General features: G+C 34.6%; 1 protein-coding gene across 7 annotated transcripts in view; it reads left to right on the forward strand.

Annotated features, from left to right (window-relative positions):
• SRS2 (P-loop containing nucleoside triphosphate hydrolases superfamily protein) overlaps nucleotides 1-17,794 on the forward strand; it is a 30,266-nt gene extending 12,472 nt beyond the window's left edge. For 4 of the 7 annotated variants that reach the window (XM_088861165.1, XM_088861167.1, XM_088861169.1 and 1 more), the window contains 17 exons: nucleotides 3,246-3,359; nucleotides 3,496-3,596; nucleotides 4,548-4,614; nucleotides 5,893-5,943; nucleotides 8,148-8,225; nucleotides 8,595-8,804; nucleotides 8,905-8,943; nucleotides 9,509-9,580; nucleotides 9,791-9,877; nucleotides 9,975-10,031; nucleotides 11,924-12,117; nucleotides 12,261-12,354; nucleotides 12,621-12,671; nucleotides 15,353-15,415; nucleotides 15,519-15,578; nucleotides 16,039-16,101; nucleotides 17,445-17,794. In XM_088861165.1, the coding sequence (XP_088717291.1) occupies nucleotides 3,246-3,359; nucleotides 3,496-3,596; nucleotides 4,548-4,614; nucleotides 5,893-5,943; nucleotides 8,148-8,225; nucleotides 8,595-8,804; nucleotides 8,905-8,943; nucleotides 9,509-9,580; nucleotides 9,791-9,877; nucleotides 9,975-10,031; nucleotides 11,924-12,117; nucleotides 12,261-12,354; nucleotides 12,621-12,671; nucleotides 15,353-15,415; nucleotides 15,519-15,578; nucleotides 16,039-16,101; nucleotides 17,445-17,534 (1,491 nt within the window). In that variant the 3' untranslated portion in view covers nucleotides 17,535-17,794. The remainder of the gene's footprint in view (nucleotides 1-3,245; nucleotides 3,360-3,495; nucleotides 3,597-4,547; nucleotides 4,615-5,892; nucleotides 5,944-8,147; nucleotides 8,226-8,594; nucleotides 8,805-8,904; nucleotides 8,944-9,508; nucleotides 9,581-9,790; nucleotides 9,878-9,974; nucleotides 10,032-11,923; nucleotides 12,118-12,260; nucleotides 12,355-12,620; nucleotides 12,672-15,352; nucleotides 15,416-15,518; nucleotides 15,579-16,038; nucleotides 16,102-17,444) is intronic. The other 3 variants (XR_016051515.1, XM_088861166.1, XR_016051516.1) reach the window with 3 other exon arrangements.
• The last annotated feature ends 411 nt before the right edge of the window (nucleotides 17,795-18,205 follow it).

Consider the following 18,205-nt stretch of genomic DNA (forward strand, 5'->3'; position numbering starts at 1 on the left):
ACTTTTGTTACTGCTAAGTAAATGCTGATTGTACTGTGTTGAAATGTATCATTGATTGCCTGTTTGACTTGTGTGCTGTACAACTGCAATAATTTTCACATTTCTTGCTGTAAATGGACTTAAAATGGATGGTAATTGTCTATCTTGTTTGTGACATTATTTAATATAGTGGAGTTTTATGCTTCGCATTCTTCCATCTCAAAGGAGTTCTGTGTAACTAGATCAGTTGTGATTAGTATAGCGCTCGTTCATTATTTTCTTTTCTTATGCTCTTTAAAAGGCATGCTTCATTTTGTAACTTGCTTTGAAATTTAAAGCTACATAACATAAATATGATTAATTGGGATTTTGGTATGTCTGCTTCATCACTGCAAACAAACATGGAGATGGGCTTAAATGTGTTAAAATGCTGTTTATTTGTTTTCTTGAAATTTTGCCAAATTGCGTTGAGCCTGTATGAGGAAATTGTATGCTGGGTAATGAAATTCAGCCCTGCTGTAACAGATTGAGAAGTGTTTCTGACCTGTTATACTCAGATGCGGCTTGTATTTCTTTTTCGCTTTTCATTTTCTTAAGGATATTTTTTTTGATAAGGCATTTTAGTCTCTACCAATTCAGCGTGGTTCATGCAGGTTCAACCCCGTTTAACATGGGTTTTTTTTGGGATTTTTGTTGTCTGATTGGTGGTCTCAACCTGTCCAAATATCCACTTGGATCTGGTCTCTGTAGCACTGTTCTAAAAGGAGGTCATCCTAGCCACAGTGGTGGGGTTTTTATTTTGTAATCAGCGAGTTGGGCCTCAGATTGATATTCAGAATTCTTCATCAATCGATTATTAGAAGCCTTGGCTTGATGATTTGCGATTTGGTGTTTTTTTTATCTATTTACAATTATTTTCGTTTGGTTACCCACTAGAGAAATTATTTTTTTCTCCTGCATTCATTTATTATTCTTTTTTTGTTCTAAAAAAAATCTTCAAAAAGTTAATGTTTTTAACTTTAACATAGGAAAAATGTTGCATGAATCTCAGAAGTCAGTTTGGAACATTCAAAAGACTAGGAGTATCTTGCTTAACTTTGTATGGGCAATTGTTAGTAAATTGATGGATCACATTTTAGTAGTCTTGAGAAATCTGACATTTACTTGACCTTTTGTGGAGTTCAACCATGCTTCATGCTGAATAGTTTTCAGAGGTTATTTTTCTAATGCTGAATGCATTAACAATGAGAATAAAAGGGTATTAGTGAAGGATGATGAGGTAAACGAAAGGTGGCAAATTTATTTTAAAAAATTAGTGACGAACAGTTTGGGAGCACAATGTTAAGAGACACCTTCGACATAAATGAGGTCGTCGGTCATGGATATGTCTGCAGGATTAGGATATCTGAAGTGGAAGAAGTTATGCGGAGGATGAAGTAGGAAAGGTTCTAGGACTAGATAGTATTCCGATAGATCTTTGGAAGTATCCTAATAGATGTTTGGAAGTGCATGGGAGAGATTGACATATTCTGGCTGATCAAGCTATTCAACATGATGTTACGAACAAAGAAAGAGGTAGACGAATAGAGAAAAAGTACCATCTTACCATTTACAAGAACAAAGGAGATATCCATAACTGTACGAACTATTGAGAGATCAAACTTATGAGCCATATTATGAAGCTGTAGGAGAGAGTGATTGAGCAACGAACTAAGACATGAAACCAGTGTATCAGTAAATCAGTTCAACTTTATGCCAGGGATGTCAACAGTTGAGGCTATTTTCCTACTTAGGCAATTAATTGAGAAGTTTAAGGAGAAGGAAAGTGACCAAGTATTGGTCTTAATTGATTTAGAGAAAGCATACGATAAGGTACCTAGAGAGTTAATTTGGTGGATGTTGGAAATAATGGTGTCTCTAGAGGATATATGGATGTGCTGAGAGATATGTATGAGGGAGTGTAGCTAGAGGACAACTAGTGGAGAGACAAATGGGTTTTCAGTAATAATACGCCTATATCAGGGGTCAACATTGAGCCCATATCACTTTGTTTTGGTCTTAGATGAGTTGACTAGGCATCTACTGGATGAGGTACCATGATAAATATTGTTCATAGATGACAGTTTTGATTGATACGACTAGAGGTTGCGTCAACGCAAAGTTCAAACTTTAGAGGGAGGCTCTAAAATCTAAAGATTTTAAAATTATTCAAATTGAAATAACATAAATGGAATGCAAGTTTAGCAATAATAGGAGTAGAAACGAGTAGGTACCTAATATGTATCTTGGGTCGATAATCCAGGGGAATGGCGAGATTGAGGATGATGCCGTGCATATAATTAGATCTGGGTGGGCCAAGTGGAGATGTGCATCCGGTGTTGTATGTGATCGCTCACATACCAATGAAACTAAAGGGAAAGTTTTATACGACAACTGTAAGACCAGTCATGCTTTATGGGATGGAATGTTGGATGTGGAAGAAACAACGTATCTATAGGACGAGTGTAGTTGAGATGAGGATATTGAGTTGGATGAGTGGCAAGACAAAAAAAGATAGAATTCATAATGAATACGTACAAGGAAACTTAGGGGTAGCTTCAATAAGCGATAAGATAAGAGAAAGTAGATTTATGGATTGGTCGCGTGCAATGTAGACATAATATAGCACCAGTTAGGAGGAGTGAGTTGGTTCAATTGGAAGGCTCTAGGATAAGGGGAAGGCCCATAAGGACATGGATGAAAGTAGTGAGAAGAGATATGATAGCTTATGGTCTGATTGAGGGCATGACCCTTAATAGAGTAGAATATCGGAACATGATTCATGTAGCCGATCCCAAATCGTTGGTATAAGGCTCGGATGATGACGATTATGATGTTTCTAATGCTCCAAAGGAATTCACACTCTTCTCTCAATAGTTAGGGTGTTGAAGGCCACAACACAATGGCTCATGGACAATCCAACTAACCAACTCAAAACAAAATTTTATGTCGAATAATCTTTTGTAGATTTTGATGATAGCAATGTGGAGAAGTGTCTTTTAATTCTTTTGGGGGATGGTTGATTATTGGTGTAATTTCCAATATGCACTCATTAGTTTTGTTACTTGCCAGTACTTAAATGATTCTGATTGGTGACTGAGATAACCTATTATTGGCACATCACCATTTAAAATTAAGTTATTAAAGTACCATTCTTTTTTTATCAGTGAAGTTATTGTGAATTGCTCTATCATTGATTTTGCTTTGACACTTTTCTTCTCTTTTAGGTGATCAAAGCAGTTACTGCTATGCTTAGAACTGCATTGCCTGGTTGTGATGATGGTCCATTTCGTCAGGTTTTTAAGGCTTTATATCCTGGGCAAAAAGAAGAAAAAAAGAGGGTCTGTCTTGATATCTTTTGACTCCTTTTCTTTTTTATCTTTTGTTGCTAAAGCATTTGGCTACTAATTCATTGCCATAGAAAATGTTATCAACACTCTTTCTTTAAATTATGACCTTAAAAATAACCCCTTGCAGATCATTGATTACATTGACAAAATATCTACGTCTAGAAAGTGCAGCTTCTTATCGTCTGCAAGTGATGCTTTCAATGCAAAGATCTCGGGCATTTTCAGCAGGTATTCATCCGTTATTCTCTGAAAATTTGATCAAGATCATCACGTCATTCTTTGTATCCAGTGCTTTAAGTCTTTGATGCTTTTAGTGGGAAATTTGGTTTGGCTTCATCATGTCACGAGTGGTTTTCAATTATGTTGCATAGACAAGTATACTTGTGCAAGTGTCTGACATGAGGTACTGGGCATTCGATTCCTCATCGCATGACAAACAAGAACCTGCTAGACAGATATATTATAAAGAGATAATAATCTGCAATATTATTTATGAATATTCTATTCATGATGACTAGTCCAAAATAATTTAATTATGCATTGGTTGAATTAATATGTTTTACACAGTCCAAATGTGTCCACTCAAAACAAATGAGAATATTGCAGTTCAAATTGATGATGTTGTCAATGATCACTGAACTAGAGGAATCAAAAGAACATGTTTCGAATCGTGTGTTAAAATGTGTCCAGTATGGGCATGTCACCCAAACAAAAGAATCCATGTAACATTGGCTTTTGGGTTACCTTTTTCTTATTTTTCTTGTTTTGGATTCTCACTGAATCTTTAACCTCTTCCCTGCGAAACACACCAAAATAAAGGAAATTGGTTTTGGGGCTTCGTCTAATGTGAATCAAATCTATGTTGACATTAGTTTTGCTTTTTTATAGACATTTTATATTGGCTCATTATCATTTGGACTTCATGTTGTGAATTACTTTGTCTTAGTCCTCGTGATTCTAATCTAAGTTATTTTTGATAATTTCCTGCTACGTTAACTTTATCTTCCTCTGTTGGCTTTCCTTCTTCAAACCTTATCATAGTTGGAGCATACTGCATGTATACTTACAAGTGTTGAATTGCATCTTGGGGTATTTGTTGATCCATATTTGTAGTTCTGCTGGATCAGGCCCTGTTCTTTTACGGAAAACCATTTATGGACTTATTTTTACTTCATGCAGAAGTCAACTTGCACAAGGGCGGAAAGTGTTATTTGCTTTAGACATGATATCCAAACTTGTGGGCAAAGTAAGAAAATTTCTTGGTCTGCTGTCTGTGACAAATGTGATGCCTGGTTGCCCTATGACAGCAAGAAAAAAATGTTATTTGGAATAGTTTAATCAAAGATGCTCATCTTCTGTGCTAAGCTAGCTCATCACTGCTACTTTTGTGGTGAATAGAGTGGAGCTTGGTGTTGATTGCTGTTTCTTCTGATGCACTTTTCTGCTGAATATTGCAATTCCTTGCGATTTAATAAACAGTGTTCTAAAATTTTGGCAAGTCCACTTCGACTCGTACAAGTTAAGGCTAGGCCAAGGTAATTGGACTCTGCAATGCCAAGTTTGTAAGGAACTGCCCAACTTCAGTAGTCAGTTCCGATAAATTTTTATTGTTTTTTTGTACTGACTTGGTCGAGCCTCTACAGATAACTGGACATTGGGACCTTGCTGAATCCCAAGTCCGAGATTAATGAGCATTGGTTTTAAATTATAACTTCTCTTGCAATGAGTATATGACATTTAAATGTGTTCTTTATAAGCTAGAGCTGGACCCCATGTTGCACTACAATGGATTTCTTCTTTTCCAATGCTTTGAGACTAGTATATTTGATCATGATCATTCCCTTTAAATATTTGAGAAAATGCCTGACATTTGGAGTGAGGAAGAAAGCAGCGAAAAGTGTTTATGTGCCATTACTGATGTTTAGTTATTTTTGGGTAAAATAGGAAGCGTGTTTCAAGTATTGAGGTCTTGCAGGGTTTCCAGCAAGGTATGACACCTTTGTTTGCCTTGGGCAGAGTTATAGTAAGTGCTGAGGAATGGAAACTGCTGTTAAGAGGATTTTTGCAGTATGGAGATGTGTGCTTATCATTCAAATTCTGAACCTTGTGGCAGAGATAAGAGTTCTGTATGTAGTGTGTGAGCTGGTCCAACGTTTCTTATTTCTGACCAAAGTGTCGGCTACAATTTGGGTCATTTCTTAAATTAAGCACTAGTAATTTCAGGAGGATTCTTCTTCTCATTGCCATCCATTTCTTCCATCTCTTTATTTTTTTGTGGTTAGGTTGTTTACCTTTTTGAACTTAACTTCCCCCCCCTCCCCTTCTCCTTAATGGTGTACTAGATGGATGCATTGATAAAATAGGAGAAACATCATTTGTTTTGCAATCCCTGCAGCTTTTGATGTGTTGGCAATCAGTGCAGTTTTGTACATTTTGCAAAATGTTCTTATTGAACATTGGTAGTTCAATTCAATACTTAACGTTTTGTCAAGGAAGTGATTCTTGGTGTACCCTCTTCTCACAGGAGCAATCTTTATCGACGGTGCTCACATCAGTGGCAAATCTATTACCTCAGGTTTCGTTCCCATCTGTTTAAACAATTCTCACATTAGTGGCTAACATATTACTTAATTTTCTATGGATTAGCCATTGGGCATATGAATGTGAGTGCTGTGTTGTTAGACATGTTTCTTGGTCACCTATTTGTATGCATGTGCATATGTATTCTATTGCTTTACATGGGGATCTCATGGTTTGGTTTTTTGTATAAGCTGCATTGGATGTGCAAATTTCTTGAATGACCGTTCATTTACTTACATTATCAAAAAAGGTGTATTTTTCACGTAAAAGAACCTTGTATCATGTTTTCTTCAGATCTTTTTCTTTAGTTTGGCAAATGCGTAATTTACTGGTATCTGAATATTGTGTAAATGACGAAGCAAGTGTTTTCGATCGCATGGTTCACCCCACTATATTCAAACAACTAAGTTATCGAGGAAGATTGGTGGCCCATAGAATTTGTCGTCTCCAATGGTTAGGTGAGTTGTTGTAGAGTTTTGGTAGTGATGAGGGCATCATAGCCTTCCATGGACAATTTACTTTAATTTTATTAAGGGTTTTAGTTTATTTTTGTTCTTATTTTATATAGTGAAAGTCAGGGTTCTTTGAACTTTTGATTATTTTAGTTTGGGTTGGGGGGGGGGGGGGGGAGGGTATTTATCTTTTAAGTGTTGTAGAGAATTCAAGGGCAGATTGGTCATTTGATTTTTTTTATATTTTAGTTAGAAAAGCCAGTATTTTTGTAGCAATTTTATATGTGAGGAGAGTGTGGGACGTCCAGCCCATAAAATGTTATTTTGGAGAATTTATTTTGTGAAGAAAGAAACCTTAGCAAGGGCTTATTCAAATCTTGATTGAAGGCCATAGAGAAGGCTTCATAGCACCTCTCATTGTCCCTCCCTCCCAAGTTACTCTTCAATTTCTTTCTCTTCTTAATTATTTTCTTTCGTTGTTCTCCTTTCTCTCCTTCCTTCCCTTCTTCTTTATTCTTTCTTTTTTCCCCACCTTAATGCCCTTTTCTTTCCTTTATTTCGTTCCTTTCCTGCTTTCTTTCCATTCTTTCGTCTCTTCCCTAATTTTGCATATAAAAAAAAACTAAATTTTTAATATTATTGTACACTTGGCTCTTCTCTCTTGGGTGTAGTTGAGTTTTAAGTTTGATGCGGATCGGCTTTTTTTCTGCTGATTTTGTTTAAGGATTGATTACAATCCATTGCAGAAATCTCATCAATTAATTAAAATAAGTTTCCAAAATTGCATGTTGACTTTGCGAGTTTTTTTACTCAATATTGTGGGTAATAACCTGTTGAACTTGTAGTTGATTAGCCTTAGTTTAACCTAAAGGTTTCAAAAACACGTTTTAGACGATTATAATCAGAGATTAGCAAGTGGCTGATTGTTGGTAACATCATGGTGTCAGCTTCTATGTTTGCTTCTATTAGGCCATTTTCCTCATCTATTATATGTCATATGTGAGGTGTATAATGTTGGGTACTGCAATTGACCCACCATAAGTTTCACTACTCTTTTCCTTTAAAGTTAGTCATCATATGAAGATTGTTATAAAACTTATTTTTGTTAATATTTATTAAGATTATGTTTTTAGTTCTCACCCAATATGACTTGCTTCTATGATCAAATTCATTGATCTAATGAACATATTTGTTGATCTAAATTCGAAAAAGAATAAAAATATATAGTTGAAGATGTCTCCTAGATATATAAAATCCTTCACCTGATGTAAACTTTTTTTACCCTAAAAAATTTTTGGTGTCCAGGCGAAAACTTTAATGATATTGCAACACTGTGTATATGGAGAAGTGAACAGCATTCAGATTGATCCTATTTCAACAATAAGATTAGTGAGCAAAAGTAGGAGAGGAATTTTTTTCATTCTTTCCTTGTAGTTGACCATGTGAAGGTTCATGAATGCACACAATTACACACTTTAGTGTATTTAGATTTTCATATATTGCATCTAAAAACAATGCCACCTTTTATATATGCATACAAAGTAAGCACATATGCACATAGTACTTCCACAAAATGGTGGCATTTCCGTATGTAATAGTTATTTCTTAAGACACCCTGAAGTGTTCATTTGTTTTGGATTGTGCGTGCGCGCGCGCTGTTTTGCCTTGGCAGAGTATTTACTTAAGTAGCACGCTCGGGAACGTTTTTGCTTGTTGATTATGTCTTGTGTGATGTTAAATTTTGCAGAGGTACTTATTTGAACAACGTGCAGTAATTGATACAGATGGTAGTAAATTGTTAAATGAAGATCATGACCTGAGATCTGTAAGTTTGTGCTCTTGCTTGCTTGCATACTTTTAACTTCAAATGTTTTTAAAGGAATCCTTGAGTTTTTTTCCCTCTTAAGCATATTTATCTGTTGAAATAGTGAACAAAAATATTCCATTGTGTGGGCTAAAAGAATGATGACCCACTTGCTTTCTTTTCTATAACTTTTGAATGGAAGCCAAAGAAAAGTAAGGGTTAGATCCTACCCTCCTCATTTGCCAGGAGAACATGTGGCTATTGCCCTCCTTTTTGTTGGAAGGGGCAACAAGGTCCCTCTTTACTTCTGTCTTATCGGATATTTTGGTGAGGTAAGGATTTTTTTTTTGGGCGGACCATTTACACTTTACGTTTTTCACAATATTGCAGGTCCTTCAATACTTATTAGATGATGTGTCTGATTTTCTATCTACACATGGCACAATCACTAAATCGCTGCAAGATGGCTTACCTATTCTACATGGATGTGGTCCATTACTGAAGGCATTTCTTGATTATATTTCTTCAAGAGAAGCGGAGAATTTTCGATCACGTCGGAGTGATAATGAGAACTCAGTTAGTTTGACTACGATTCATCAGGTCATCCTTCAGTGCAGGCAGACTTTGCTCTTTTGCTCCCAACTTTTGTTCTGTTTGTGTGAAGCTTACTTCTCATTCTAACCATGGGATTCTTTTGCAGTCTAAAGGTCTGGAGTGGGATACTGTATTCATTATTAAGGTATAAGAGTTTACTTGATTGATCCTTGAATATATTTCTTGTAAATACAGCAGCCGTCTTCTTACTCTCTATGTTTTTTGTTGAAATTACAATACCCATTTGTATATCTTGTGTACTACTTTTATGCCATTGTATCATTCTATGTAAAAAATTGTTTGCCACAAATGGAGCCTTCAAACTATAAGAACTGTTTTTTTGCTTCATATTGTTAATTGAATTGGTTGCAAGATTATAATATTTTAAAGTATGTTATTATTTGTTTTGTATGTCTATATGTCTTTGTGCTTGTATATATGATCCAAGTTCTCTCATAATGTATGAAATATGTATTTATACTATTGCAACCCATCTTTGTTTTTGCTCTAGTAGTCTATAATTTTGTATTATTGCAAATCAAATGTGTAAAAAACCATTATGAGTAACAGGCCATTGTAATTGCTTGTCCACCCAAATCTTTTTGTAGTTTCTTCCTTTCTTAAGTTTCTTTCTTGATGTGGGAATTATTTGTGTTCTCTTTCTGTTGAATTAGTTTCTCTTGTTGATTTTAAGAACATATCTTCTGCAGGCAAATGAGACTGAAATTCCTTTGTTGAATGAATCTTGCGGCGTTCTCAGGGATGGAGCAAACTCTCTTGAGGTTTTCTATCTCTGTTGCTTTTAGCAAGCTTTTATTATTCCTTTCTGATGAACCTTCTTATTTTTTTAGTTGTTGGGCTTGGGCTTGAGTGGTTGGCAGCTGACGTTTAGCAGCGTTACGTCTCAAGTTCAATTCCTACTACCAAACTGCCCCATAAAAGACACATTCTTATGCTTAGCTTTGCTCTCTTTCTCATGGCAACATCCTTAGGAGGAACGACGACTGCTTTATGTGGCAATGACTCGTGCACGCAAGAAGCTCTGCATTTTGTATGTTTTAATGGATATGAATCAACAGGTTGTGGTTGGAGACCTTTGCAAAATTAAATTGATCTAGTAACTTGTTTTGCTTGGTTTCTTCTCCCGCTTTTGACTTGTAACATAATAACTTTCAGTTGTTGCAACCATCACGGTTTCTAAAAGAATTTCCAGAACATCTTTTGGAGATCCAGGTTGGTGATCATTCGTTAGGGTTATTTGTTATCTTGATAGTTAGAAATTTTGTCATGGCTACTTTCTTTTTAATGGTTTGTTGGTTAATTGAACTTGTATCTGGTACTCTTTTATACTGTGAGTCATATGCAAGTTGCACAACTTCTATTCAGATCCATAACAAACTTAATATTACATATGGAAAATCGGTGATCCGAATTGGAATTGCCCAATTTGGATAAGAAATCCTCCAATCCGGTTCCCACAATATATTGGGAACTTGCCATGTTCCCCCTGAACTGGCCGGTTCGGACCGGTTTGTTCCGGTTCTTGACCGGTTCTCTCAATAAACGTCCAGTTCCACCAAGGACCGATTTTTCTTCGTAGATTTTGGACTTTTTAACTTTGAAATTTTCAAAATTTTAAATAAAAAGTGGGCATGGGCAGTAGACAGCCCACCCCATATTTGAATTTGGGAACACGTATTCCAAACCCCACCACATGTATTGTTCCTTATGCAATTGGCCCCACCCATTCCAGGTGTTAATGGCTTCAAAGGTTATCCAATCTTCACTTTAGAGTGAGAAAGCATCGTCTTTATACAACTCATCGTGTCCCTAAATCCCTGATGTGGGACATTTCTTTCTCCTTTATTACAGCTTCTTTTACGAGGGACATAAACATACTATAATATATGTAATAAAATATCAACACTAGTGGATAAGATAGCTATTGTATATATCTGGTATTTTGTTCACATGGGGGGATATTTTTCTTGGTTGTGTTTATATCATACAATGCATATTTTTTTTCATTTAATCCTTATCAATTGATTTATTTGTTGCTGGTGAACATGTTGAAAGTTTATGTCACCTATGATTTTTATCTTTTTTTTTCTTTACGACATTGGTATGTATGACCAATATATTTTATGTGTTAATTGATTGATAGAATGTGGATAACAATGACCATGTGATTGGTATTGCTAAAAATGAAATACAATTTTTGCATCAAATCAAAAACCACCTGAAAATAAATTAGATAATATGTAAATTTAGAAAAACAGAAAGAAAGCTTGATGCATTTAAATTTCTAAACTCGAGGAAATTGCATTTAAGTTTTCAACGAACTCAAATCATCTTCAACATTTTATTTGGATCTTGTAGTTGCCTATGTTTCTCTTCTGAGGGCCATAACCAAAATTGATAGAGAGGGAGGTTTTCTAAAATTGGAATTTTAGAGTTTGAGAACCCTAAAATATTCAATAATCAACAGACATCTAGATAGGAAAACATCTTATATTTATGTATTTTTGCAAAATAATTAAAGTTACAAAATTTACGAACCCCAGTTGTTTCCGAAACAAATTTTTTTTTTTGTGGGAATTTTAATGATTTTTGAAACTTTTTTTGAAGCCAATCTGACTGATTCTCGAATCCAGGGCATCGATCCACCGATTCGACATAGTTTTTGGTGTGGCCGATTTGTGTTACTGATCCATTTTTCTAAGCGTTGTTACATATGATGGGAGACTGGAGTGCTACACAAAAGTAGAATATTTCTTTTAATATGTAAAACAATCAATTTCACTTGTTGCACAAAAGTAGTATATTTCATATAATATGAAACAACCTATCTTTACTAGTTACTACCTTCTTTAAGCTTGGTATCATTCAAATTTCTTTGTTCTCTCCCTTTTTATTCCATGCTTATTTGAGGTTTACTTAATAATAGTTTTTTCCGATTGGTGATCAAATTAGTAGTGCCTACTGAGAGTTGTTGCGCTAATTTTAGTTGTTTTTTCTTGTTGTTTGGATTGTTTTTTATTATATACATTTTACCTGCTAGGATTTAGACTGAACAAGATTTCATGTTGATCCTTTCTTTACAAGTGTCGACTTCTTGTTTTTAGGTTGAGTCATCATGGGGAAGAATGCATCCATGTTCTATTCCCAAATGTGCTGCGAAAAATGAATCTTTAAACTGTGAAGAATCGTTGCCAACAGATTTGGAAAAGAATAAGTGTTCTACATTGGGGAACGAACTTATTTTAATTAATACCAACAATGAGATAGAGGGATGCCTTGGCAATAGTTTTTTAAGAAGGTATGTACTTAATGTGGAGTTCGATACAATGGATGTGTCATCAAGACTCTCTGAGTCTTCTATGACGATATTTTCATGTGTTTTGGTGTTTTCCATCTGCCAATTTCATGTTTTTACATGGATTTTTTAATTGTCCTTCTAAGGTTTAAGGTGGAGGATCGATCAACTGTATCAAATGTGTTCCATTCATGGGCAAAAAAGCAAGCATTTCAAGACCCAAGGAGGCTGCTTGACAAGGTGTCTACTTTTGTAATCTATCGACCATTGAATCATTATTTTTGGTAGTTATATGTTTTGGCTCAACGATTTATGTTACTTGCAGTCATGTTGTCGTACTTCCACTTATTGATCTTTGTGGTTCTAGCAAAATGTGGGGGATCCTTCATTTTGTTTAGTAGTATCTTAAAACCTTGATTGTTCATCATCTTTTTTTTTTTTTGCAAAGATAGATAATTTCCTTTTAAGTGCGGACCATTATTTACGTTTACTTTGGCAACACTTAGGTTGGATTTGTCATTGATGAACGTCTTCGGAGTAAGGCATGCAAAAGCAAGGTGATGGAACTCTTGTCATGTATTTTTTATTTTTTTGTTGAATTTTGATTAGCTCTTTGAAGTATTGAATATCTTGACCATTGTTAACAAAGGTTTCTATCGGTAGACATGATGATAACTATAACAAAGAATTGAGTTTGAAAGGCCATATCATGGATATTGCATGGTGTATTGTCTCTCTCTAAGGCCCTGTAAACCCTAATGTAGAAACCTTTTGAAAAAGTTGTGCATTTATTCATATAATTCTCACTACTCTCAATGTTATTTATGTACAAGAAAATGTTTGGGGCATTTTACTTATGGGTGCAATTTGTATAGAGCCAAGGCTCTAAACAATCAAAGTAATGCACAACTTCAAATAGTGTCGAGAAATGTAGTTTCAATACTGGAAATCTTTGTGATAGCCTTAAAACATATTTTCATCTTTAATTATAAAATTTAAAGCTTAGAAAGTGTAGATCGAGCATATCTATGAAGACTTGAAAATCTTGAAAATTCACGCTCCAAAAATGTGTTACAAAATGTACTGTTTTCAAAACTTGAAATTCATATTTTGGTCATATCCTTACATCTTGATGTCGAGATGATCTATTTGAGGACATTTGGGAATCAAAACAACTTCTTGTAGTGAAATTTTTGAGGTGGGCTCTAATTTGATATTTTAGAGCCTCAGCTCTATATAAACTTTTTTCTTTACTTATTGTTCTTTGTTATTATATGTTGCACATTAGAGGTACTTGACCTATTTCAGTTTATTTGTTGGGAGTGATTTCATGTGACTGTGTCATTGTAATTTAATGAAAGCACGCTTCTAAAAAACCTTGTAGCATTTTTTTGACCCCAAATTTACACAGGCACTCTCTTCATCCCAACAAGTAATCCCCAGAAAATAAAATTCAATTTAAAATGAGTCCCCCTCTAATTATATTAGGCCGTCCATGTGGTGAATTTTGAGGTGTAGGCCTTTATGAACTCAAAGCGAATATATATTTTTTAACATTATTCATCTAATGATAACAAAGCCACATAAAAAATTTGGAAAACTGAAAAGGTCCTTTTACCCCTGGAGACCCCAAAAAGGTTAAAAAAAAGCTAAAAAACATAGGGACATAGGAAAAATAGAATAGGAGAGAAGTTAAAAAAATTACGAACTGTGTACAAAAAAAATAAAAATTGAAGCTAATCCAAGCTTAGCCAACCCCCATTTTGGTATTCAAACTCTTGCAAATCCAAGATTTTGAAGATTCTTTTGGGTGAAATCTAAGCTTGGATTTGATAGAGACCCACATAAATAGGCTAGGAGACAAATTTTAAACCCAACCATGGATTTTGTTTGATCTCAGCATAAATGATGAAGACAATGAAAGAAAGGAGGTTCGGAATTTACCCATCCCTCTGTTTAGATAAAAGAAGTGTTGGACCATGAGTCTTTGTGGACTCATCCAAGTCCACTGAACTCACCCAAGTGCGACAAACGCTTGCCCTAGGTACTGTAAGAATTTGGGAGAGTACTGCTACTGTATAAGTCCCCAATTATTTGGGGTCCTTCTAGACTGGGCAGAGGGTCTGAGCATCTTGACCATTTCCAATTCAAATTTGGTGAGTTTTTGAACACTTGTAGCCAGGTGATGGTGCGCTTGAGATTCTTGGATGTGAACTGCTGTTGTGGGGAGCAAATCATCACAAACCTCTTTCCGACCAGGGAGTATCATAATCAATTTCTTGATTATGCCACACCATATGCATGTTGTTTTTTGAATACTACCCCTCAAGCTACACATATAAAATTTACAATGCCTATAGTTTACTCATGAATCATACATCCACAAAACACATTATGTTTTCTTTATTTAGTAATTCTTTGGCATTATACCAAACTGTGCTCACAAACTCATTTTGAGTTTCTGCAACTTATCTGAGTCAAATGGGCTCTCAAGGTCCCTGAGTTTTGCTATGAAAAACTTGGGCTTGGTTGAGTTCTTTGATTTTCTAATTAAATATGATGGAAATAAGAGTGAAACGCATTGGGCTTTTGTGGTAGCATGAATTTCACTATTTCGATTTGGTTTCAAATTTGAATCGTACGGCTGAAATACAATTTCTTTCTCCAATATTGAAAAACTTGCCTAGTTTTTTGTCCTTCTAGGTTTGAAATCATCTCTACCTCTCCCCTTCTTTTCTCGGTCCCACGCCCAAAGAAAAAAAAAAAAAAAATTTTCCTGATTTGAAAAATGTCAAAATTTATGTAAAAGAAAAAGAAGAAAAAAAGTTATAAGGGAGGTCCTTCGAAGACAATCTAATATAAAAGAAAGACTGCACATTAGGGGTGAGTTTTTCCTTGCTAACCACATTCTATACTTGCTTTAAAGGTTTATTTGGGATTGCTCTCTTGATTTCTACTTTTAGAAGTTGCATTCCATCCTCAAAATCTTCTTGTGCAAGTGTTGTTTGTTTAACAAAATGCTATTATCATGATTCCTTGTTTATTTCCTCTCCTAAATAGGCTTATGGACTGGCTTTTGATTTTCTTTTCATGCCCAAGTCAATGTTGATTTCATGATTTCATGATTTCATGTTGTAGATATGATATGATGATGGATAATATTTAAAGGACATATGATTCAGTTTTTTCTAGTGTATCACTCAATTTGTTTAGCAATTCAATTCTTGTTATCATATAGGATGCTTTGCGATCTTTAAAGTCATCCTTGAGGTGTGACGAAGCTCTTCAATTTGCCCAATATGTAAGTTTATTTCAGTCTATAAGAAGGCGATTGAGACATGGTTTGCATATTCATTGTGTCGAACAAATCGGTTGTCAATCATTGAAAATATATTTCTACATAGGTTTTGAGATGGGAACAAATTCCTCCTGATACACGTGCTCAACTAATGAGAGAAAAACAGGTAAAGTTGGTGCTTATTCTCGTATTACAATGGTTGGTTTGGATTGTGGAATATTATGCTCTATCCTTTCCAAAATTTTGTAATATTGCTGTTTCTAGAACCTTGATTCATGGCTAGCTGATTCTCATTAAACACTGTGCATCATGTGCCAGCAAACACATGACTTCATATCCTCGTTTAACACTTGTGCTTCCAAATGCACCCATTCCATGAAATTATTGCCTATTGCCAGCAAGGGACCTTTTGAGAATCCAGAGCAAACTCGCTTTCATTTGCTCATTTTTCATTTACAAAGAAATTGCGAATATTTTGTATACTGCAAATTCAAAGAGGTTGAGTCTAAAACAACCTGTATGGATTTTAGTCTACAGCTGATACTAGTAACTATTCCTCTTAATATATGACTATTGGATTATGCTAGAAATCAGATCTTGAAATTTGTCTTTCCTTATTTTCCCAGGAACACTTTCAAAAGCAAAGGATTGAGAAGTCTATGGATGCGTCTGCTGCATCGACCAAGCAGGTAACAGTTATTGAGTATTTGAGTACGCCATTTTGTAAGGATATTCTATTCTGTGATAAATGAGAAGCAATTTTTTTATTTGAATTTACAAAGTATAGTGGATAACGTTTCTTTGTATTGGATTCCTTGTGCTCATTTGCAACAATGTCCAAGCAGGTATGGTCTTCATGTTTGCTCAGATAATATTCTGATTTATGAAGATGAAAAATCTTCTGATGATTTTTCCTTTGGCTAATTTAGAATTTTCTGCTTTGAATTTGCAAAATCATCCAGGGATACGGTTCTTCCCCTTGAATTTACCATGTCTTAGGCTACTGCAAATGAGGTCCACAATTGTTTTTGTCCAAAATTGTGTTATAAAATGTGGACTATTATGTAGAAGTTATGCATGAATTGAATTATTGGGTATTGACTAATTAGATACTATGCATAGGCTTCCATGGCTGGATATGACTTTCCTGGGCCAACCATTATATTATTTTATGTTACGTTCTTTAATGTGTTGTGTGTACCTCTTTGTTCACACAATGATCTCTTCATTCCCTTCCAAATATTGTCTCCACTAATCTTTTCTGATTTCTCTCATTATGTATTTATTTTCTTTTGCTAAGAATTAACAACTTTGCACCAACTGGACAGTGATATTAATACAAAGTTTGATTGGCATCTTCTGAAAGTTTCAACTCCACACATACCAAAGATGCAATCCCAGATCTTAAATATATTGCATCATATTTTTCGTTCTCCTCTTTACCTCTCCTTGTGTTCAAGTTGCTGTTTTTTGTTTACTTATTAAAGTAGGGTTTTGAACTTATATACTACTGAAAGCTCCCAATGAAGTTTGTGGGTAAACTTATCAATAATACAAGTTTGTCTGTTAACCAAAATATGTCCAAGTTTTATATATAGTACTTTTATGCCATATATTATATGTTTAATTTGATATATCATACATATTATACATTTAAATAGTTGACACATGCATGAATTGGTCAGTATTTGTATTTTTTTTTTTTTGACGAAAAAAAAAAAAAAAACTCAAATACTGACCAATTCATACATGTGTATTTTCTTAGAGTATTTTGGTAGTTGTATTTGTAGGAGTTAGTGTTTTATTATTTGTTTTGTCATTCATTGAGTCAATACTTATATACTAGTGATGCATGCGTACTTGTATATTATTAACTCTGAGATTCTGTTGTAATAGATGAATATATGCAAAAATTTATCAAAAAGGAAAATAAATCTGAAAGTTGCCTAAGAGCTCTGAGTCCATTCGATTCTCCTTTTGATCATTTCCCATTCTTCTTCATCATTTTGGTGCTATTTATTACTTTATGCAGATTGCTTATCTTCAGAAATTGGGATGTACCATTTTACCGACTTCTCGCCTCCATGCATCTCGTTTGATTGAGCAATACAAATCTCTCTAAGGATGTGATTAATTGTTACCTAGCTAGGCGTTTCAAAGCTTTCCATGTATTTATTTATATATTGTTTAATTTCAAATCATATATGCTACATAGCATATACGGAGTAATAATGTCATAATCAAGTCTCAAAAAAGAGTTCGGCAAAGAATTGTTGCAGGGTGGATAGAAAGTTGAAGTTATCATCTTTCGAGTATAACTTGTACAAGGAATCTTATTTATTTCCCTTGTGTTAAGAATGCCTTTGGGAACGCTTTAAAACATATTTACTGGGCGTTGCACTTTACTTCATCGTGGTCAATGCTGGATGTTTGGGATTTGGAGTTCCAAATGGTTTCTTGAAATAATCTAAAACAGCACAAATAAGTGGTCGTTTCTACATATTGTATTAGTAAAAAGTTTGTAGAGACTGGTTTGTATGAGGTCTCTACCTTGAAATGTAGAAGTAAGGTGCACCTCAAAAAATCCATCAAAAAAGGTTATTTTGACAATGGAAAACCTTTTAATTGATCATCTCGACTTTGAGACATGTGAACATGAAATAAAACATATTTCAAGTACCAAAAAAAGTGCATCCTCTGGACCATCATTTTTCAAGTTTTTTTATATGTTTATGGATCAAATCTGTTTGATATGAACCATTTTTGGAGTTTAAAAATTAATACTTAGAGATG

The sequence above is a fragment of the Amborella trichopoda genome, chromosome 3 (assembly GCF_054954075.1).
Source record: "Amborella trichopoda isolate Santa Cruz 75 chromosome 3, AtrichopodaSantaCruz75HAP2 v2.0, whole genome shotgun sequence".
Lineage (NCBI taxonomy): Eukaryota > Viridiplantae > Streptophyta > Magnoliopsida > Amborellales > Amborellaceae > Amborella > Amborella trichopoda.